The following is a 22141-nucleotide window of genomic DNA, read 5'->3' on the forward strand; positions in this document are numbered from 1 at the left end:
ATGCAAAAGCACTGTACAAATGTGCATGGAGGCCCACGCCATTCCCATTCAATATTCCAGGACACCCCTCTTAACCAAATACCAAAAGCGCTCCTGGGAAGGCTGCTGGCCGAGCACTAAGTACATGCCCAGGGAGTGTTGTGACGTACACACAGTCTGGCCTTAGCAGATAGGATTTCAGTATACAGAGTTGTGTTTGAACCAGAATTCTTGCTCTAGAATCACTGTGTAGAGACAGCTGCTGTGGCTCCCGATGGTGGGCCCTGGCCCTGGCCCTGGGACACACCCACCCGGCGCTCAGATGAGGACCATGTCCTGCCGTCCTGCCCCCTTAAGTCCACGGGCTGCGGCTGAACAAGTTGCCTTCTGGGGTCCGGCTTGCTGTAAAGGAAAGGCCACATCTATCCTAAAAGCTGGGGTCTGCTGGATCCTGCTGGAGCATGGACTGACAGAGTGAAGACCGGGGCCAGTGGCTTTCCTCATTAAGCAGGACATCTGGCCAGCTCATCCCTGAGTGTGTCCAGGAGGGGATGAGCTTGAAATCAATTTAGCCTGCTGCATATTTGATTTCCTAGGGTCCACTTGCCGAGCGAGGAGACTTCGTCAGAACCGCAGCAGGAGATCGCCATGGAGACCAGAGGACTGGCAGAGTCCAGGCGAAGCTCCTACACCAGCCAGGGGCCCGCCAGGTAACCGCCCAGGCTCAGCGCTCACCTTGGGAAGAGGGAAACCGAGGCAGGAAGATTGTAGATGAGTCTCAGGAAGGAGTGGGGGCGGGAGGCGGGGGGCGGTGGTGGAGGTGGAGCTGAAGATTTGGAGAAGAGAAAGGGACAGAAGAGCAGTCAGAAGTCTACCCCTGAGGAATATCCTCTCAGGTCAAGCGTTCTGAGCTGAGAAAAATGTAAGAAAAACTGCTGTTATCGGAAATTGCTTTCATATAAAGTGATATTGAGGTACTTGCTCAAGTCTGGAAGAATTTAGAAAAAAGCCAACCAGGAGGGGTTCCGAGAAGAATTGGGAAGCGAGACCAGCCAGCCACAGGAGAGCCCTGGTGTACCTCAGTGGCGCGCAGATGGCCCTAGGGAGCACTGTCCGCGATAGCCTCTGGCAGGCCCTCTTGGGTGCCTGTCCAGACTTCATGGCTCACGTCCTTGCGAAAGGATTAGAAAGATGGTCCCGGCTCTGAGCCGATGACATCTGCACTCAGGCTGCGAGAGCTGTGCCACCTTGAAGAAGTCACCGTCCCTTTCCAGATCTCATCCGGACAACTGATCTCATGCATCAAACAGCGTGAGGCCCGCATCAGAGCCAAGTGCTGACTCACAACAGGTGCTCAACAAACGTGGGGATTATTTGTTTCCACCACTTTTTTTTTAACCAATGCTTTGTTTTATATAGTCATGTGTTCTACAGTTTTCGCTTAAGATTATTGCAAAAATGAATTCCTCTAGTAATTCTTCATATATTTAATTGTGGAGGAACGTTTCTTTCACTAGCCCCTTGTGGCTGGGCATTTCCATGATTTCCGGTGTTTTCGTCTTACTAATCAAATGCTGTCTGAAGGCTCACTGACTGCAAAGACACTTTCACATCAGTCGATATTGAAAGGCCTGGGGGAGGGCCGAGGCAGGAGGTTGGTATAAGCTCAGACCAACCACCTCATGGAAAGGAAGCCATTGGGGGCTCATGAGAGGGGAGCTGGGGGCAGGGGTGTGGCACCTGTCCTTTCCCTTTCATTTTCTCCTGGAGTGTCATGATCTTTGTGATTTTTTTTTTCCTGCATGTCTCCTCTGTTACTGGCTTTCTCTGTTCACACATCAGCAGGCACAGGCTGAAAATGGCTTTTGCTATACAATCCTTAGTTCAAACACCCAACCCCGACTTGGAGTGGTTTTTAGTTCAGAGGCTTGAGTGACTCTCTGTGGGTGTCTTGTCCATTCCTGGACCTGTCGGCTGAAGCTGGAGTGGGGAGCATGACCTTGTTTCCAGCCCCTCAGCAGAGGGAGGATGGAGGCGGGAGGAGTGTCCAGAGCAGAGAGGCTGGGCTCGGCTGGGCAGGCACCTCCACGTCTGTCTGCAGCAGCGGCTGTCTACATCTCTGGGTGTCGTTGTCTTCTTGCTTTAACTCATTCTCCTAGGCAAAGTTCCCAAGTGTGTGATTAGGGTGAAGGCATGCAACAGCTCATGATCTCGTTCTAGGTTGTTCAGAACTCATTTGATTAAGAACAGGGGTGTGGGGGCCCCTGGGTGGCTCAGTGGGTTAAAACCTCTGCCTTCGGCTCAGGTCATGACCTCAGGGTCCTGGGATCGAGCCCCGCGTCAGGCTCTCTGCTCAGCAGGGAACCTGCTTCCTCCTCTCTGTCTCTGCCTGCCTCTCTGCATACTTGTGATCTCTATCTGTCAAATAAATAAATAAAATCTTAAAAAAAAAAAGAAGAAGAAGAACAGGGGTGTGCACCCATTTGTGCCAAGTCAGGGCAACCAGATACCAAGAAACAGAGGTCAGGCTCTCTTCTCATTCTCCTTTGGAAGAGACAGGGGAGCCAACAGACAGGGCTGAGGGAGAGCTTCTCATGGAAAGCTGAAGCTAAGATGGGCTCTGGGGACTTGGGCTGACTGGTCTCAGGTGCTTGTGGTCTGGCAGGGTCTGGCTCTAGGAGACGGTCAAGGCAACTTGCAAAGAAACTTATGCACAAGCCTGGGGAGGGAACAAGAGTCAGTATAACAAATAAGACAAGGGTTAGGAAAAGAATCTAAATTGTAGGTGGGCATTTGTTCCATTAAAGCTTGTTCCGAATTTTATCACCATTTGCAAATTGGATTCTTTTCTATTCCTATGCTTACCAGTCATTACAAAGAACTCTACAAAAGGAATGATAAACAGAAAGGCTTCTGACGCCCCATTTGAAGGATCATGCCTTTGGCAGAGCCCTAGTATTAAAAGGACAAAGTTATAATGAAGACAATGTCCCTTTAGCTCTGTCCCAGACTGCAGGTGATGGAGGAGAAGGGAATAAGTCCCCAACAGAGTGGAGATGCACACCTGAGCCCAGGGCCCCCAGGACCCATGTCCTGCCAGTCATCCCTGCTTCTACCCCAGCCCAGGAAAACAGGGCTTTCTGTCTCCTTCCTCTCTGCACTGGCTGCCTGTCCATGTCCTTCCAGGATGTCTCGCCTGATCATTTCACTGCGAGCATGGGCCACCAGGCACGTACACCATGAGGCCCAGAGAACGGACTCATTCCTGGAACGCTTCCGTGGAGCTGAGCTAAAGGAGGTGTCCAGCCAAGAAAGCAATGCCCAGTCAAATACTGGCAGCCAGGAGCCACCAGACAGAGGGAGAAGGTAAGGAGCCAAAAGGATGAGCCACCAGCACCACACGGGGGGAGCAGAAAGCACCGATTCACTCCTGCCGCTAAATCCACTCTGTGGGTGGCCTGGGGCACCAGCCTCATGACCTGGATGTTGAAGATGGTGTCTGGGGTTGGGGAGTCCTGCATGCTCTAACAGTCGCAGCCCTGAGTCCAAGAAGGACTGCAGGAGAGGAAACCCTCTCACCAGGGACCCCAGTGTCATTTGACCCTGCACTCCAACACGCCCTGGAGTCGGTGCTCTCCAATGCATCTGGGGGTGCTGCCCCCCACCTCTCTCCATCAAAGGACCCTCATCCTAGATTGCACTGTGACCCACCTTACTAAAAACCGAGGACTTTAATCCATAAATCTTGGGAGTACCTAAATGGTACCCACAATTCTATGCTTAGGTTTACATAGAGTCTTCTGGGGGGAAAGTCTTGCAGGTTGGTCAGAATGTTCAAGAGGAGGCATCCGTATCTCAGATCAGGATAAGAACAGGGGGTGGGGAGTGTAGGTGGGGCTAGGGTGGGGCGTGGGGAGAGTGTTTGCTTTTTGGTAGGAGAAGGGTCTACAGAACAAAGGCTCTGAGCAACTTTGTGCATGGCCCACTGCCTGACTGGGGGCTGTGGCTGGTACAGATATTTGAGAGAAATTTGCAGGTGCTGACTTCACCCCCCCCACATCCCCCCCCACATCCCCCCCCCACAGCTGCTGCCTCCCCTCCTCTCTTGTTCTTGGGAAGTCTCCCCAGTCTGTGGTCAGCAGGGAGACCACTGGGCCACCACAGGTTGAATCCAGGGACACTGAGCAGCAGAAGGTCTCTTTAGGATGCTCTGGGCAATTAGAGAGGAGGAGAGGAGAGGTAAGATATGGAGAAGGAGGCTGAGCACCTTGGAGCCTCTCAGACAGGAAGCCTCTTGCTCAGAATCTGCTTTCTGAAAAAGGGGCCTTAGGAAGATCTTTTGGCTGAATTCTCTAGGTAATGCCAAGATTTGTAAGGTGCAAAGGTGAAAACAAGTACAGTTGTTGCAGAACAGATAGTCCCTAAAAAATCACTAGAGCAAATCCTGCGTGTTTTTGTGTCAAATGAGCTGAAGAAGGGCTCAGGTGTGAGCAACTCAAACAGGCATCGCAGGGCCTCTGGGGAGGGAAGGTCATGCAGCCTCAGAGGAAGCAGGATGGATCTTTCTGGTGCTTCCATTTTTCTTCCATGTTTGTATGTTTGTGTCATAGGTTTATTATAGATTATGCACCAGATTGCAAAATATACAAGCACATTTAAGAGGAAATGTGAGGGTTCAAGGAAAGTTCTTGCTAGCAGCCACTCTAGGACAGCCACCTTTAGTCTCCCTGTCAGGAAGGGCATGAGAATTGCTGGCTGAGATACAAAGGCCTGGCATTCTCAGGCTCATGTTTTCACCTGGGTTTGGACCACAAACCCTCAGCTTTCTGGGCTTGGGAAGGGATGGTGGAGGGCCTGGGTGCTGGTGGGGAGGTGTGCCAAGCCATCCCAGGTTCCCAGAGCCAGGCATCCTAGACTGAGAGGGAGCTTCATGACGATAAGGCCTACGTGCTGTTGGCTGCTGAACCAGAAAGAAAGGAGGGATGGCAGATAAGGAAGGAAAGAAGGCAGAGGAGGAGGAGGGGAGAGGGGTTTGCTACTGAGCTAGGCAGACTGCTTCAGTTCCTGGTGGGCAAGCAAAGACTTCCTTTGCTAACTTGATCAAATTGTCTTCTCTACAAGCTTAGCCTAATGAAGATGAACATTGGCCTCTTTGTCCCTTTCCCAATGTTACCAGATAAGCAAAGGGTTGGGCTAGGACCCTCTCAGAGCCAGGTCCCAACTGTACCTCAGATGTCTGATCACTCATTGGAGGGTTCAGAGTTGGTAGGTGCATGCGATGGTACAGAATGACGGCTGATCAATCAGGGAGGCTTCCTGGGGGAGGAAGACTTTGGATTTTCCAGGCAAATCCCATTGGCAAAGCAGAAAGTATGCAAAGACTGGTCTTGGTTATTCTGTTGGTTTGGCCTTAAGAGACCCCCAGACACAGAGATGTGGTGAACACAGGCCACTGCACTGGAGGGAGCTACACTTTCTTTTCCAATTTCACATGGGTTGCAAAATTCTTTGGGAGACTTTCCAATTATCAGAACCTCTCCCCAAACAAGCAGTTAGAGCCATATCCTGATCGGTGAGAGGGAGGAAGAATTGAGCAGGAGTGAGCAAAAGTACCAGAAAGGCATTTGGCTCTATATTCAGCATCACAGAAGAGAAGAGGTGCCCTGAGAGCCAGGCAGGAGTATCACTGGCCACGACTTTGGTCCCGGCTGTCCTCTGTGAATGGTCCACAGGGACAACAGACAGACGGCTGTGAGGCCACGCTGGCTTTCTTAAACGAGCTGTGTCACAAACATCTGTATGAGCAATTGAGTGCTAGGAGATAATGCCTTTTCCTAGAGAACACCAGGAAGGACTGTGCAACTCAGCCTTAAATAAACGTGCAGCTGGGTGCAAAACCAGCCTCCACTCTCTACCCAGTTCTCATGTAGATCAGGGCTGGCACGCCCGGAAGTGTTAAGATTAGTGTGGGGACAAGGGCCCAGGGCAGGATAGACTCAAAACTGGGACAGTTCCGCCCACGGTCTATTTCTTGCTCTGCAAGTCGGAAGCAGCTGCTGTGATTACGTTTTCAAGGTGCAGGGAGGGCGCTTCTGAGAGCCCCGCCCGCACAGATGAGTGGAGCAGGTTGCTGCTGCCCGTGCATTCTGAAGGCGCTCAGCCCGCCTCACCTGAGTGCACCCCTGAGGGCAGGTGCCCCTCAGATTCATGTCTGGGCCCCCTGTGGCTCCTGGTACACTGCCCGGCATGGGGTTGAACTGAATGAAACTGAGGGGACCACGAGGCCAGGTTTGGGTGGGACTCACAAAGCAACTCTCACTTATTCAGAAGACTCAGTTCAGCCAAAAGTTCATCCTTTCTTTTCACAAGGCTTTACTAGAGCCAACCAGTCACCAAAAATTTTTGTTCCGGATGCTTCAAGCTGTGTGGAAAGAACCAGGGGATTGGGGATGCAGGTACTGAAATAACCACCCGGGACAGATGGCCCCCAGCCGTTGGCACTGAGCTCAGATTCCCATGCTGCATTCTCTTTACTTCCCTGCAGTGGCTGGCCCCTGGCCAGAAACAACACCAACACCTGCAACAACTCAGAGGAGTGAGTACCTCTGCTCCCCAGCAGAGCCCCTCGCCTTCCCTGGTCCCACCGGCCGCCTTCTTCCCAGTAGGTGCCCCAGCTCCGCCCACCCTGCTTAAACGCGTCCACTTCCCACCCTTCCAGAACACCATTAGACTAGAACCCTGTTCCTTTCATACAGATTCCATCCCTGTGGACAAATGGGGAAGGGACCTAGTCCGTATGACTTCTTGGCGCAAGTCATGTTCTGTCCTTCCCTCACTTTTCCCATCTATAATGCAGAGAGGTTGAATTGCATCAATGTTTTAAGCCTTGACATCCTCTCTCGCTACGGATTTGAGGGTACAGTCTCTGAGTTCCTTTACAGGATATCCTCCTTCATCATGAGAATGCATTTTCCATTCTCCAACCTCAAGTTCCAGGGTGCCCCAGTGAAATGCTCTTGTCCTAAGGCTATCCGGGCCAATTTGGAGGGTGTGATCTGGATGGTGGGAAGAGGAAATGTAAATATTTCCAGAGGACAGCCTCTTGAAATGCTGACCTGCTATAATTACTTTTTCTCACTAGATGCTGATCTGGCAGATCAGTTTGAGGTGTGATTCTGGCAAGTGCCCCTCAGGAGTTCAGGGAGGGTCTGTGCGTGTGTATGATCATACATGCGTGTTAGCACATGTGTGTATGTGTGTGCGCGCACACCATTCTCCAGCCTTCTTTATGGAGTACCATGGGGATAGGCACTGGAGAAAGTCTCATTTGGAGCTTGCGGGGGGGGGGGGTGGGGGGGGGTGGGGGGGGGAATCTATCATATCAGCAAGAAATCTGAATTTCCTGATTTCCATTTGAAAGAGAAATGTGTCAAGGCTTTTTTCTTATTTCCCTTTGTTCCTTGGATAGAAGTTTTTCCCATTTCCCTCCATGAAACCTAAATGCATTTTGTTTGCATAAATGTAGATATCCAATCCAAAGAACCAAATACAAGATAAATGAAATTATTTAATCTGTGAAACAGCAGCTATTTGATATGTGCTAGATCTAAAGCCAAACTTGATATTAAACACCCTTGAAACCCCAGTGTTGCATCTCTCAGTCAGAGAAAGGCCCAGGGCGCCGGTAACCACGGACAGAGGTCCTGCAGTTCTCTAGCCTTCTCTGTTCTGGGGCTGGGATGTAGGCGAGGATGGAGAGAGATGGTGTTGGCTGAACCAGGCTCTTATAAATCTTTGGAGTTGGTTTCGAATCCTGGATCCACACAGCAGGCCGAGGACCGAGAGACAAAATTGGGGACTGTTCCAAAATGGGACCATCTGGACACAGAGTTACAGAAATAATTTGTATGGACATCCTTCCCCATTCTTTCACCACGTTTCTAGCATTTTCACTTAGCCCCATGGGTCCTGAATCATTTTTCTCTCTCCTGGAGCAAACGGCTCCCAGCCCAAACTGGCATTCTTTTGCGGCTCTGTATAGGGCAGTGCTGGGTGGATTCAGGGATGTGGTTGGATGGCGCTGGGTCTTTCATAGGGCCACAGCAGGTTGATAAGCAGGGGAAAGGCCAAGTCCTATAACCTCCAGCCACACACTCACATTTTCGCCTGGTGGTAAACTTCCGCAGAGCTGAGCTGCCTGATAAGCTTGTGGGCAGCGCTCTCTGCTGGTTTCTTGGCATTAAGACGCCAGTGGCAGAAAACCCTTCAAGGGACAATGCATGGTAGATTCAAGAGGGCAGAGGATGGGTTGACCGTCCTTACTCTTCACACAAGTTGAATAATTTTTAAATTTTTTATTCAATTTATTCATGTACTCACTTTCAAAAACTTGGAAAACACAGAAAAGCACCCATGAGCATACACCCTCCAAAAATATACTTCATTTTAGTAGTGGAATCCCATTATCAGAGATGACCCCTCTTAACATGTTGGGAAATATCCCTCCAAGTTTTCTATATTTACTGAATAGATAGATAGATAGATAGAAATAAAGAATATATTATATAAAATATGTAATGTATATACTGGTATATGCTATAATATACAGAATATATAATTTTTATTAGAATTATACGTAATTACATATATAGATATATATTGTGATCAATATATATCCTCTCTCTAATATAATATTATCAATGTATATATATGCCGGTTAAGCTCATTTGTATCCCAGTTCAGCCACAAAGAGCTTTGTGACCTTGGGCAAGTTACCTGACCTCTCTGTGCATCAGTTTCCTGACTTGTAAGTTAGGGTTTGTATTAATGTCTTACTTACAGGGTTGTGTGAAGACTAAATATGTGAATCCATGTGCAGTGCTTAGTACAGTGCCTAGTACATAGTAAGTGCCCAATAAATACTGACTAGCAAGGTGGGCAGAACAATTTCACCACCCCCTCCCTAAGGATGGCTACATCCTAATCTCCGGAACGTGGAGAAATTACTTTATATGGCAAAGTGGACTTTGCAAGTGTGATTAAATTTGAAGACCTTGGAGATTATCCTGGATTATCAAGTGGGCCCAGTGTAATCACAGGAGTCCTAAAAAGCAGAAAGGGGGAAAGAGTGGGTCCACAAGATGAGATGGAAGGAGAAGGAAGAGGATTTTCAATGTGAGATGGTAACTGCTGGCTTTGAAGAAGGAGAAAGGGGGACACAAGGCAAGGCATACAGCAGCCTCACAAAGCTGGCCAGCCCCCCATTTTCAGCAGCAAGAACACGGGGACTTTGGTCCTACAGCTTTAAGGAAAGAAACACTGCCAACAACCTGGTGAGCAGGAAACAGATTCTGCCCTAGGGCCTCCAAAAAGAAGCGCCACTTGCCCGCCCCTTGAATTTTGTCCAGTCAGACTTATACCAGACTTCTGATCTACAGAATTATAAGATAACACATGTGGGTTGTTTTAAGCCTCTACGTTCATGGTAATTTGTTATCGCAGCAATAGAAAACTAGTAAGGCAGCTTTTTGATGGGGCTACCGCTGAAACAAATACCGAACAATGTGGGAGTGGCTTCGGAGCAGGCTCCAGAAGAATCCTGAGGAGCATAACTTAAAAAAAAAAAAAAAAAAAAAAAAAAAAAGTCTAGATTGCTTCAAATAGGTTGGTGGTAGAAATATGGATATTAAAGACTACCAGTGAGGGCTTGGAAGAAAATGAGGAGCATTACAGAGAAAACTTAAATTGCCCAAGCACCTTGTTGCATGGATGGTTATAAATGGACTATTAGTAGGGACCCAGGGCTTTAAGGACGCTGCTGGTGAGGGCTCGCAAAAAATGAGCAGGCTTTTGGAAACTGGAGAAAGGGGACTCTTGCTTTATGGTGGCAGGAAGCGTAGTGCAATTCTGTCCCACACCCGCAGGAAGGGTGGGAAGCAGAAATTGTAGGCAATGAGCTTGAATGTTTAGCTGAGGGTATTTCCAACCAAAGGTGTTGACGGTCCAGCCTGGTGACTTCTTGCTGCTTATGGTAAAACCCAAGAGGAAAGAGATACATTGAGGGAAGAATTGTAAACAATAAGGAAACAGGACTTCATGATTTTGGAAATTCGCAGCCTACTCAAATGCAAAAGATACTAAATTTTTTAAAACTGTCAGGAAATTGTGCTTTGAGAAAAAGTTGAAGGTGTGGCTGAGCAACCTTTTGCTATTACCTCAGAAAGATAAAAAATACTGAGTAGTGAACAAAGGATTCCCTGAAGAGATTAAGGGTGTGACTCACAGCTCCCCTCCGCCTGCACGCCCACAGAAGCCAAAAATAGAGAAGGGATTTCTCAGACAGATCTGTAGATGAGCCATTTGTCTAGCCCAGTGAATCCCTCTGATAAACATGACCTGAAATGTTCTGGAAGTTTTCCTACCAGCAGAAAACACTGCCAGCTTAGACCAGAAGGGGCAGAAATGGAGGCAGACTCTGGGACCCCTAAATTCTAGATGCAGGAAACAGGTCGATTTGAATATTCAGCTACAAATAGACAGGTGCTCCCTTTAAGGAGGAAGAAAGGATTGCTCGGAGGGCAGAGCCGTGAGCCCAGAGGGTAGAGGCTTGAAAACCACAGAGGATTATTCTCAGGCCTTGAGACAGAATGGAGGTTGCCCCGCTGGATTTTATCACTTGGGACCAGTAACTCTCTTGTCCTTTGATATTCTCCCTTTTTGAACTGGAGTATCTAGAACTGATATCCTATACCTGCCCTCCCACGGTATCTTTGGAGCAGATGTTTTGTTTTAGTCTCACAGGTTCACAAGGAGAGGGGCCCAGAGTCCTGAGACTGGTTTAGATGATAAAATTTGGCACTTTATAGCTGAGGAGACTTTTGGATTCTGAGTTGATACTATCATGGGGTGAAACTTGGGGGGGGGGGTCTTGGAATGAGGGTGAATGCATTTAGCCCATGGGGTGGATATAAATCTTTGGGGGCTGAGGGACAGACTGTGGTAGGGGGCATAATGGCTCCCCCAAAAGTCCAGGCCTTAATCCTCACCTCCTGTGACTACGTTACCTCACAACAGCAACAGGGACTTTGCAGATGTGATAAAATTTCAGGAGCCTGAGCTTATGCTGGATTATCAAGGTGAGCCCGGTCTAATCACAAGCATCCTTAAAAGTGGAGATTTCCAGCTGCAGAGAGACTGGCATCTCGAGATGGGCTCCACCTGCTGTTGCTGGCTTTGCGCACAGAAGAAGGATGCCAGGAACCAAGGTCCCAACAGCCTCTGAACACTGAGGATGCCCTTGGCTTACAGCCAGCAAGAAAAAGAGGATTGATTTCCAGCAAGGAATTAAATTCCACCAACAATCCAAATAAGCGGGAAACAGATTCTCTCCTGGAATCCTCAGAAAGGATCACAGCCCTGCCAACCCCTCAATTTCAGAACAGGGAGACCCAGACCAGACTTCCGACCTACAGATCTGAAGTGTGGGTTGTTTTAAGCCATAACTGGTGACAGTTTGTTCTGGCAGCAATAGAAAACTCACACAGCTATTATTCTGTTCTGTTTTTGCAGTCTGCTTTTAACTTGGCAAAATACTAGAGAGGTTTTTCCGTGTCACCAAATACTCTTCCCCAACATCATTTTGAGGGGCCTCGTAGAGTTCCACTGTGGACGAATCTCCTCCTGTTGTGGGGTTAGATTGCTTATGCTGCTCACTGTTAGAAATCGTGGCAGGTTATTTTCCTGTACGCATGTTTGTGTGCATCTTTGATCCCTTAGGTCGTGCTGTGTAAAGTGTGTTGGGCTTTTTCAGTGAGTGCTTATTTCTCAACTCTGGGCCTTCCTCCAGGATGTGGAATAGGGGGATCAGAGAAGTCTGTGGGTGATTCTGGTGGGTTCCCCAGAGGCGGGCAGGGTCTTTTACCTTTCCACTTGGTTTCTTCAATGGTTCCCTGGGCAGTAATGCCTGCCTTCCAGACCGGGTGTGACTATGAACGGACAACCTTTTTAACAGCGCTAAGGCATAAAGATATGCCATAAAGGAGAGGAAGCAGAGTAAAGCCATGTGTTCTGGAGACACCTGCCCTCACAGGACCTCCCTGCAGATGTGGACAGCTGCCTCACCATCTGCCACCATCTGGATAGGTGTCTGAACATGGTGGCCTTTGCCTCAGGCGACTCTAACTAAATTTGCCATTGCCTCTGCGTATTTTGCTTCCCTTTTCCTCCCTGGCTTCCTCATCAAGGACCAGGCTTTCATTTGATACACAGGTGGGTTTGAGACCAGCCAACAAGCCATACCCCTCCCTTCAGGACGAAGAACCTTACATGTGACTTTGAAACTCCGGGGGACTTTTCCGCCCGCCGTGTGTGGATGTGGGTTCCTTTCCTGTTACCTCAAAATGTCTCTGGTCTCAAGCTCTTTGTGTCTTCCTAGGGACTCATGAAAGTCGGTCAGAAACTGTAGACCATTAGCCCAGAACTCTATGCATACTTTAACGTGTACAGTGTATTCTTTAATGGGTTGGTTTACCTCCAACCTCAGGAATAGTAATAGGGATAAAATCAGTAACCTCGTTTCATCCCCGTGAGCCAGAAGTATCCGTTTCCTACACCACACCCTCTCCTCCTTGTGACTGTTGCCCACCCTCTCCACTGTGGTAGTAGTGTCCTTGGCCTATGAACATTGCTCAATGTCCCCCTGTATCATCCAGTGACAAGGCGAAAAAGGAGGAGAAGGAGAAAAAGGAAGAGAAAGAGAAAAACTCCACAAAACAAGAGGAGTAAGTACTGAGAAGAGCTGCCTCCAACGAGGGGGTGCAGAGGTCAGGCCTGGGCCCCCTCCCACCACCCACCCGGGTCCTGGGAGTCTGAGAACCATGTCACCAGGCCCTGGTGTCGGCCCTAGAGAGGGGCTGCTTAGCGCTGTGGGAGCAGAGTTGGTCCCAGGTGGGGCTTGGGCTTCCTGAGATGGTGTGAGGGGCCCACTCTGCAGGGAGAGTCCTGCCCCAGCTCTGAGCGCCCAGAGGGGGATTAGAGGTGGAGAGGACTGTCTGCAACCTTGGGTGAGCAATCAGGGGCTGTCCCTGTGAGCCTGCCCCTGTGCACTCCCACCCTACATTCTGTTCATCTGTCTGTACAGTCGGGGTAAGCTGAGGCGTACTCCTGGGCACTAGGAAATACTATATTCTCAAACTTCACTCCAAACCCCGCAGTGATGTGCATCAGGAACATTCCAAAGCCCTGTCAGTGAGCTGTTCATCTTGCACCTGGTGAGGCAAGGCAAAGAAGGAAAGGCATCCTGAGGTCTCCCCTGGGGCATGGGAGCAGCCCTGCAGGCCCGGGCCAGCTTGTAGGGCATAGGGGGTGGGGGGGACAAGGCTCATGGACCCGAAGGAAAAGGAGAATCTCCACTGCCACCTATAACCTCTAATCCTTAGAAAAATCCTGAAAATAAAAACAGAAAGCACCTTAAACTATTGCTTCCTTCAGTGTTGGTCCATGTAACCTAGAGGATTCCCAGGCGAGGTGATTTTGACGGAGAGGCAGGATCCAAGCCCTTGGGCATGAGTCTTTAGATCACCTGCACCAATGCAGTTAGCTCCCAAATGCTATTCCGAGAGGAGTTGTTTCAGAACCTCTGGGCAGTGTCTAAATGCACATCTCCAGCCCTGGCCCTGGAAGGGTTCTGGGTGGACCCTGGGAATCAGCATTTCCACAGAGCTCCCCCAAATGGTTCCAGCATTACCATACGCTGTAGTTGCTTCCCAGCATCCTGAAGGACACGGGTGATACCGTGGGCACATGGGAGTGTCATCACCATGATTTTTTGTCAGCTGTGGCTTCCTGAGGAGCTGAGCTAGGAGGGAAGGGCTTCCAGAATCTGCCCTCTCCCTGCCTGTTGCCCCATGCAGGGACACCCCATGTGACCCCTGATACTGACAGGACGTGTCCCTTGAGTTTAGCCTGCAGTTGCCCTATGGCCTGTAAGCTAAACAAGATCTCTAAGACTGTCCAGTGCTGCGATCTTTCAACACACTGCATTGTTTGTGTGTCGGTGTTTCCAGAAACAAGAAGGACAGCATAGTGGTGGATCCCTCCAGCAACATGTACTATAACTGGTTGACTATCATTGCCCTGCCTGTCTTCTACAACTGGTGTCTGCTGGTGTGCAGGTAGGGGCAGTGGGCAGGGTCTCCACATGAGGAGGGGAGAAGGGTGGAGGGGCCAGGAAAGGTGAGAGCCGTCAGGCCTCAAGACGGAGCTCTGGGTCCCAGTCAGGGGGCTGGGTTTCTGGGCCCCACGCAGCCACCATCCAGCTGCGTGTCCCTACTTCTAAAAGGGGACCATCTTCAAGAGTTCTCTGAACCACTGGTGAGGACCTGTGCTGGCTATGGACAGCAAGGGTCCTGTCACCTTGGAATAGTCTTAATCCAGTTGTAGGAGGAAGATGCAGAGTTGAGTAGCTACTCTTCTGAGGGGAAGTGGGTGGGGATTGGGCATTCCTAAGCAGCCGACAGGATGGGGGGTATTGGGGGGCTATGCTCTTTTGAGCATCCCTGAGCAAGCTGCAGGCTGGAGATACAGGGCAGGCCGCTGCTCTCCGTGGACAAGCAGGGCCTTTGGGGCATTTCTGAGAGAGTCTGTAGGAGAGAGATGTAGGGATCCCTTGTCTCACCTCTGATGGGGTTGGTGGGAGTCTGTGCGGCCTGAGGGAGGCACAGGGCAAGGATGCAGGGACGAGAGCCACGCTTCCCAAGTGCTGGGCTTTGGAGCCTTCCTGTGCAAGCCCATGAGACAGACGTGCGGGGCTGAGCAGCTGCCCTTCCACAGTGGCTGAGGCTTTGGGTGCTCTGGAGGTTGGGGGGAGGCTACTCTTCTGAGGGGCAGGGGTTTGGCAAGGTTCTTGAGCAAGCAGTTGGAGGACAGAGGGGCAAGCCGCTGCTCCTCCAGAAGTACACGGGAGACTTTGGGGCTTTTTCCAAGCAAGCTTCAGGGCAGGACGAGGGGTGAGTGGCTACTCTCTGAGAGTAAGTGACAGGGTTCAGGACGAGGATGCAGGACAAGGATGTAGGTTGAGCTGCTGCTCTTTGGGGGCGTGGATGGGGAGGTGCGGGCAAGGCAGGGGGACTCTGGGGGCAATCCTGAGCAAACCAGCAAGACAGACAGCAGCTGCTTCTGTGGGGCTGGGGAGAAGACAAGCTACTGTCTGAGTGTAAGTGGGAGCTTTCGGGATTCTCTGAGCAAGGTGGGGGGATCTCCTGCTCTTCTGAGGGGGAGTGTGGGCCTGAGAAGGGGGGAGGACTTGGGGCAGCTCCTATGTGGGCGAGCTGCTCCTGTGCGAGCCGGGGGTCCTGGAGAAGCTTCGATTCTGAGGCAGCAGGGGGCTCGGGTTGCTGATTGAGCTGCAGGGTGGGGACACAAGCACCAGCTGCTGCTTTTTTGAGGTGAAGAGCGTATTTGAGGGGTACTCTCTGTATGAGAAATAGTAAGCATACGGACCTAGAAAGCAGAAAATATTTACTGGCTTGTTCAGCTGTGAATTTCTGAGAAATTCCTCTAGTTTGTTGGCATCTGACCCCAGAGGGGGCAGGTGCTCCATCTCTGCCCCCATCAGCGACTCCATCAGTGAGGCCTGGAAGAACTGCCCGCTCCTGGGATCCCAGAGCTCACTGTCGAGAGGCCACAGGGCTCTCTCTTTGGGGCAGCAAAGCTGCTCAGAGCTGGGTCTCCTCATCAGAGCCTGGGATGGTAACGCTGGGGCAAAAACCCTGCTGGCAGGGCTGATACCAGGCTGAACACTGCCATGCTCAGCCCAGAGCTGGTGCCTGCTTGGGACTGGCCGGGGAAACGTGCACTCCTTCCCTCGCTTGCCTAGGGCCTGTTTCGACGAGCTGCAGTCCGAGCACGTGATGCTGTGGCTGGTCCTGGACTACTCGTCCGATGTCCTCTACGGCTTGGATATGCTGGTGCGAGCCCGGACAGGTGAGTGGGGCCAGGCCCAGGCCAGGCCACGGACCCACCTCGTGCCTCAGGAGGGGGACCGTGGGGACTGGCGACAGGTTCAGGAGATCCAGAGTGGTAGGCATTACCTCCCCGTGTCCATGAGAGCCCAGGTGGGTCTACGGAAGCCCCAACAGTGAGGGTGTGGTACTGCCTCTGGTTCCCTCTACAGTGGCCTTTTAGCAGAGGTCAGGATACCGGGGTTCTGGTCCCTGCTGTCCCAACAACCTGTGGGACCTTGAGCAAATCAAGTTGTCTCTCTGGGCCTCATTTGTATCACCTGTGAAATAAGAAGGCCAAACTGTCATCTGTCAAAGGACCTCTCTGGCAGCGACAGTTCAGTATGGCAGGAGAAAGGAGGAAGAGCTCCCTCAATCTTGGAGCTCCTTTTCCCAGATAGCCAGAGGATCCAGGACAGGTTACAATGTGGTTTTAGATGTATGGAGGCATAAAATCAGAAGCAGGGCCCAGGTGCATGATGACTTCCCTCAGATCACCTCTGGTTGTGAGTGGCGGCTAAATTAACCCCCCATGTCTGAGGGTCCAAGCTATGTATCCTTGGGGCACCTTTTTCTAATCTGCACAAAGACATCCCATCAGCTGGCAGGGACCTGGCTTGTCACTTTCAAGCTTTTTGAGCTGAAAACCATGCCATAGCTGTCACTGTAAAGAACAGCACCATATCGCAGCAAGCCTCCATGTGGCTTCCCGGTGTAGAAAGCATTTTAAGCACCTCTTGGTTTCTCATGAGATCTGCTGCATGAGACAGGAAGCACAGGCATGATTATCTCCATCTTCAGAGACTGAGGCCCAGAGACACTAATGACTGGCCCAAAGTCTGCAGTCACTACCCGGCAGGGCCAGACCAGCACCCCTTGCTTCCACTCAGTGCCCAGCATCATAAGTAGAAGACCTCTGGAGCGCCTGGGCAGCTCAGTCGGTTAAGCATCTGACTCTTGATTTCGGCTCAGGTCGTGGTGTGCTCTCAGGGTCCTGGGATCAAGTTCTGCATCAGGCTCCTTGCTCTGCCTGCAGCTCCCCCTGCTTGTGCGTGCTCTCCCTTTCTTAAACAAATAAATAAGTCTTTAAGAAAAAAAAAAAAAAGAAGAAGACCTCAAGTATGCAGCTTGAAGGTTGCATGAGTAACTTAGTCCCGGTGTTCTGCCACTTCGTGGTGACATAAGCCTACTGAGACATGAGAGCTCCACGGGGTGCCCGACTCATGGAGCCAGCTATCCCTGTTTCAACCAAGCTTCAGTGGGAGACAGGGATCCCACTTAGACAGGGATCCCACCCCTTTCTGTGCTTGGGTGCTATCACTGGCAATCTAAGATTCAGCAGGAAGCCTTATGGGGAAGGCAGTTAGGCACAGAAACCAAGTGGCCATGGGTCATACTCAAAAGAAAAAAAAGTCTTCAGAATTGAGAGAGGATGTTATTAAGGAAGTAGGGAGGAGCCCCATGGCCTAGGAGTGCCGTGGAATGATCTAGGCACTCAATAAACACAAAGGTAACCAAAGAATGAAACATGGAATTGGGGCCTGGGAGGCAGGGTGTCCCTACCATGTGATCACAAACTTGATGTTTGCTTTTCACAAAAGGGGCAGTCCGGCCTCCATCTAGCCCTCAAAGTGTGGCCCTGGATCAGCAGCAGCCTCACCCAGACCTTGTTAGAAGTAGACCCCAGACCTATGGAACCAACGGTGGGGACAGCCCGGACGCTGGGTTTCACAGAACCCTCAGTATGAGTCTGATGCCAAAATCTAAAAGACATTCTTCAGATCTCTACTTTCGTGCATGTTTGAAGGAAAAGAAAAGAAAAAGAAGAATGAAAGTCTCAGCCTACTTGACTGAGTTTACCAGTAATAACACCTCATGAGTCTTCCACGCCCAGCTCGGCTCCAGACCAGACCAGTCTGAATGCTGCAAAGGTTTTCAGAGCCCTTGGGATGACAGCAAGGTGCAGCCCCAAAGGGGAGCTACTGCGTCCGTAGGCAATGTTGTTAAAAGGGAGCTCATGCCCCATTGGTGGCTGGTGAAATTGGTTTGAAGGGCCATGTGCTTCTACAATTTTTAATCATTAATATTTTCAAACAAATATAAAGTCGGAGACCGTAGTATTACGAATTCCCATGTACCTTCACCCAGTTTCAGCAGTTACCAACATTTTGCTAACGTTTCATCTCTCCCTGCCCACGCCCTTTTCTTGGTTGGAGTAGTTGAAAGCCAATCTCAGACAGTGAGCACTTTAATATGTATCTCTAACTTTAAAGGATGCATTTTAAAAATATAACGTCCAGCGTCTCCTGGCTGGCTCACTCAGAAGAACGTGAGGCTCTTGATCTTGGAGTCGTGGGTTTAAGCCCCACATTGGGTGTAGAGATTATGTAAACAAATGTAAATATATATATTCAACACGTCCATTTATCTTTTAAAAATTTAATAATCATTCCTTGATATCTTCTAACAGGAGTTCGCATTCACATTTACCCAATTAATCTACATTTTTAACTGAGTAAGACAGGTTGGAACATCATAGATGAGAAAATATCAGAGTGCATTTTCATAGTAAGAGGTAAATGTGGCTTTTGAAATTGTTTCTGTCATGTGTGTTTAACTACGTCTTCTTTAGTTACAGTGTAAAATATTTTTCTGTGGGCCACAGTCAAAAAAAAAAAAAAAAAGGCAGCCACTTTAATGCCCAAGTGACCTCCTTCTTTTTCTTCAGGCTTCCTTGAACAAGGCTTGATGGTCAAGGATGCCCCAAGACTGTGGAAGCATTACACAAAGACTGTGCACTTCAAACTGGACATATTATCCCTGGTCCCCACAGACCTGGCTTATTTTAAGTTGGGCATAAACTACCCAGAACTGAGGTTCAACCGCCTCCTGAAGTTTGCCCGGCTCTTTGAGTTCTTCGACCGCACAGAGACAAGGACCAACTACCCCAATTTGTTCAGGATCGGGAACTTGGTCTTGTACATCCTCATCATCATCCATTGGAATGCCTGCATCTACTTTGCCATTTCCAAGTTCATTGGTTTTGGGACAGATTCCTGGGTCTATCCAAACGTCTCAAACCCAGAGTATGGACGTCTCTCCAGGAAGTACATTTATAGTCTCTATTGGTCCACCTTGACCTTGACCACCATCGGGGAGACCCCACCCCCTGTGAAAGACGAGGAGTATCTGTTTGTGGTCATAGACTTCCTCGTGGGTGTCCTGATTTTTGCCACCATTGTTGGCAACGTGGGCTCCATGATCTCGAACATGAATGCTTCACGGGCTGAGTTCCAGGCCAAGATTGACTCTATCAAGCAGTACATGCAATTCCGCAAGGTGACCAAGGACTTGGAGACTCGGGTGATCCGGTGGTTTGACTACCTGTGGGCCAACAAGAAGACGGTGGATGAGAAGGAGGTGCTCAAGAGTCTCCCAGACAAACTGAAGGCCGAGATCGCCATCAACGTGCACCTGGACACTCTGAAGAAGGTCCGCATCTTCCAAGACTGTGAGGCAGGGCTGCTGGTAGAACTTGTGCTCAAGCTGCGGCCTGCAGTGTTCAGCCCAGGGGATTACATCTGCAAGAAGGGGGACATCGGGAGGGAGATGTACATCATCAAGGAGGGCAAGCTGGCTGTGGTGGCCGATGACGGGATCACCCAGTTCGTGGTCCTCAGTGATGGGAGTTACTTTGGGGAGATCAGCATCTTGAACATCAAGGGGAGCAAGTCAGGGAACCGCAGGACAGCCAATATCAGGAGCATCGGCTACTCGGACCTGTTCTGCCTTTCCAAGGATGATCTGATGGAGGCTCTCACCGAATACCCAGAGGCCAAGAAGGCCCTGGAGGAGAAGGGACGGCAGATCCTGATGAAGGACAACCTGATTGATGAGGACGTGGCCAGGGCCGGGGCGGACCCCAAGGATATTGAGGAGAAGGTGGAGCACCTGGAGTCCTCCCTTGATACCCTGCAGACAAGGTTTGCACGGCTCCTGGCCGAGTACAACGCCACCCAGATGAAAGTGAAGCAACGTCTCAGTCACCTGGAAAGCCAGGTGAAGATCGGTACAAGTGACCCTCTGGCTGACGGAGCCACTCCTGGGGAGGCTGAGAAAACAGAGACCAAACAACAGTGAAAGGCAGAGGTCCATGTCCTGCTTCGCAGAGTCTGTCATTGGCGTGATGCCCTGTGGCCGTGGCTGAATGGCCCAGGACTCGGCAAGGCTGCATTTCCGTTCTCCCTCCCCTTTGCAAGCCATGTGGGACTGCAGGAGAGCCTCAGTTTCCTCATTTAGGAAAGAGGGGAGCTCATCAGTTTGGCCCCAGTTATGCAGCGGGTTATTGTGATATCCCCATGGGACACTGCATGGGGCAGGGCTTCGTACAGTGTGAGGTGTCCCCAACCCACGCATACGAAAGTGTGGGCACAGAACACTTATTTTTTTAATCCATGGGGAATTTTTAGACTTTTGAACTTTATTTTCCTGTAAATGGAAGATCATTTAGTCATCCACCCCCTGGCACACCCCATGCCACCACCCTCCAATAAGGGAGATGTAACAGAAGCTAGAAGGGCAATCTGAAGATCTCAGATTCAACCTCACACAAGATAGTATGGGGCATGTTTCTGAATCTGGTTTCTCCTTGTGTGATCTTTGGGATTCTGGCCTTTGGTTGTCCTGTGATAAGAAATCGTGGCCTTTGGTCGTCCTGTGATAAGCACAAGGGATGAAGCCAAGTTGGCCCATTTGGGGTCACTTTGAGCCTTGGAAGCAAATGCAAACTCCCTGACATCCAGCCCCCAAGAACATCTCGATGAGGGAAAGAAACATTTTCTAACTCACCAAAGGGGTTTGAAGACAGCCTCTCCCGTCGTTCCCGAGTCAGGAACAGGGGCAGCCTGTTCTGGCTTGAGGAGGAGAGTTATGTTCGGGGAAGAGCCTTTCAGGTTGGAGGTTGGGATAGAGTCCTGACTCAAGCAAAGCTGACAACTAGACATTTTAGAAGATCAGACATTTAGGCCGTGTCTTTTCAAACTGCTCCTCCACTCAAGGAGGAAGCCTCACCCTCCCTTGGAATTATATCCAGTGGCAAAGCTCTCATCTAGGCAGAAGTGTGCCCAGGACAGGACCTATAGCTTTTTTCTTTTTTTAATCCAGTAAATAGAATTCCATTACCATTGTATAAGATATTACTATATTTAAGTTCTGTGATTATGAATTATATCCTTAATTGACCCTCCTTCACTTAAATACACATTGCAAGTTACCCAAAGGTGAGTTATTCTTCTCATGCAGAGAAGCCATATGTACAGGTTCCCTTCCCTTTTCTCTCTCTCCTTCCTTCCCTCCTCCCTTCCTCCTTCCCTCATTGCTTCCTTTCTTCCCTCCCTCCTTCCCTTCCTCCTTTCTTCCTTCCCTCCTCCCATCTTTCCTTCCTTCTTTCCCTCCTTCTGTCATTCCTCCCCTCCCTCCCATCCTTCTTCCTTCCTTCCCTCCCTCCCCCTCCCTCCTTCCTTCCTTCCTTCCTTCCTCACTCCCTTCTTTCTCTTCTCTTCTCTTCTTTCTCTTCTCTTCTGACTTCCCCTCTTCTTCCTCTTCCTCTTTCTTTTCAGAAAAAATGCCCCATTTTGCTTCAGGGACTTTGAAGTCTCTGTGGTCTGAAGTTATAATCCATATGCTACACAACTGGGCTCTAATGTAATTCATACAAAAGGTGCTGCATTTTCAAGTATGTATTTTGGATTCAAATGGGTCTCTTCTGGTTTTTATTATGGATCATTTAAACCATTTTAACTTTCTAAAATGAATTTAAAAGGACTATTAAAGGAAGATAAGATCCAAGCTCATATCATCAGCAAACTGTAACTAGCAATGTATACTCAAAATGCATATATTTTAAAGGCCTTAACTATTAATTATGCCTATGTTTATATTTGCACGGGAAAAATAGACACCTGGATTTAAAAAAATATTAAATGACTCCTGCTTCATATTTTGTCAAAGGGGAGATTCAGTTCTGGGATCTGTGTCTAAGGCAGTGAGCCTGCCTTCCCAAGTATAAAAGCGGAGAATAGGGCAAGGCACTATCCCCCATGTGAGGGGATATGCACAGCCAGAAGTAGGTGAGGAAAAGCAACCAAAGCTGCCACATTTGTCAG

The 22141-nt window shown here is 49.8% G+C and overlaps 1 protein-coding gene across 3 annotated transcripts in view; it reads left to right on the forward strand.

The window, feature by feature from the left end:
* Window positions 1–21395, forward strand: part of CNGA3 (cyclic nucleotide gated channel subunit alpha 3) — a 42304-nt gene extending 20909 nt beyond the window's left edge. Inside the window, exons 3-9 of one of the 3 annotated variants that reach the window (XM_045980186.1) lie at window positions 576–689; window positions 3166–3345; window positions 6524–6574; window positions 12690–12758; window positions 14043–14150; window positions 15854–15960; window positions 18706–21395. In XM_045980186.1, coding sequence (XP_045836142.1) covers window positions 576–689; window positions 3166–3345; window positions 6524–6574; window positions 12690–12758; window positions 14043–14150; window positions 15854–15960; window positions 18706–20117 — 2041 coding nt within the window. In that variant the 3' untranslated portion in view covers window positions 20118–21395. Of the gene's footprint in view, window positions 1–575; window positions 690–1268; window positions 1330–3165; window positions 3346–6523; window positions 6575–12689; window positions 12759–14042; window positions 14151–15853; window positions 15961–18705 lie in introns of those variants that run through there. The other 2 variants (XM_045980183.1, XM_045980184.1) reach the window with 2 other exon arrangements.
* Window positions 21396–22141: the final 746 nt, after the last annotated feature.

The sequence above is a fragment of the Meles meles genome, chromosome 16, assembly GCF_922984935.1.
Source record: "Meles meles chromosome 16, mMelMel3.1 paternal haplotype, whole genome shotgun sequence".
Classification (NCBI taxonomy): Eukaryota; Metazoa; Chordata; class Mammalia; order Carnivora; family Mustelidae; genus Meles; species Meles meles.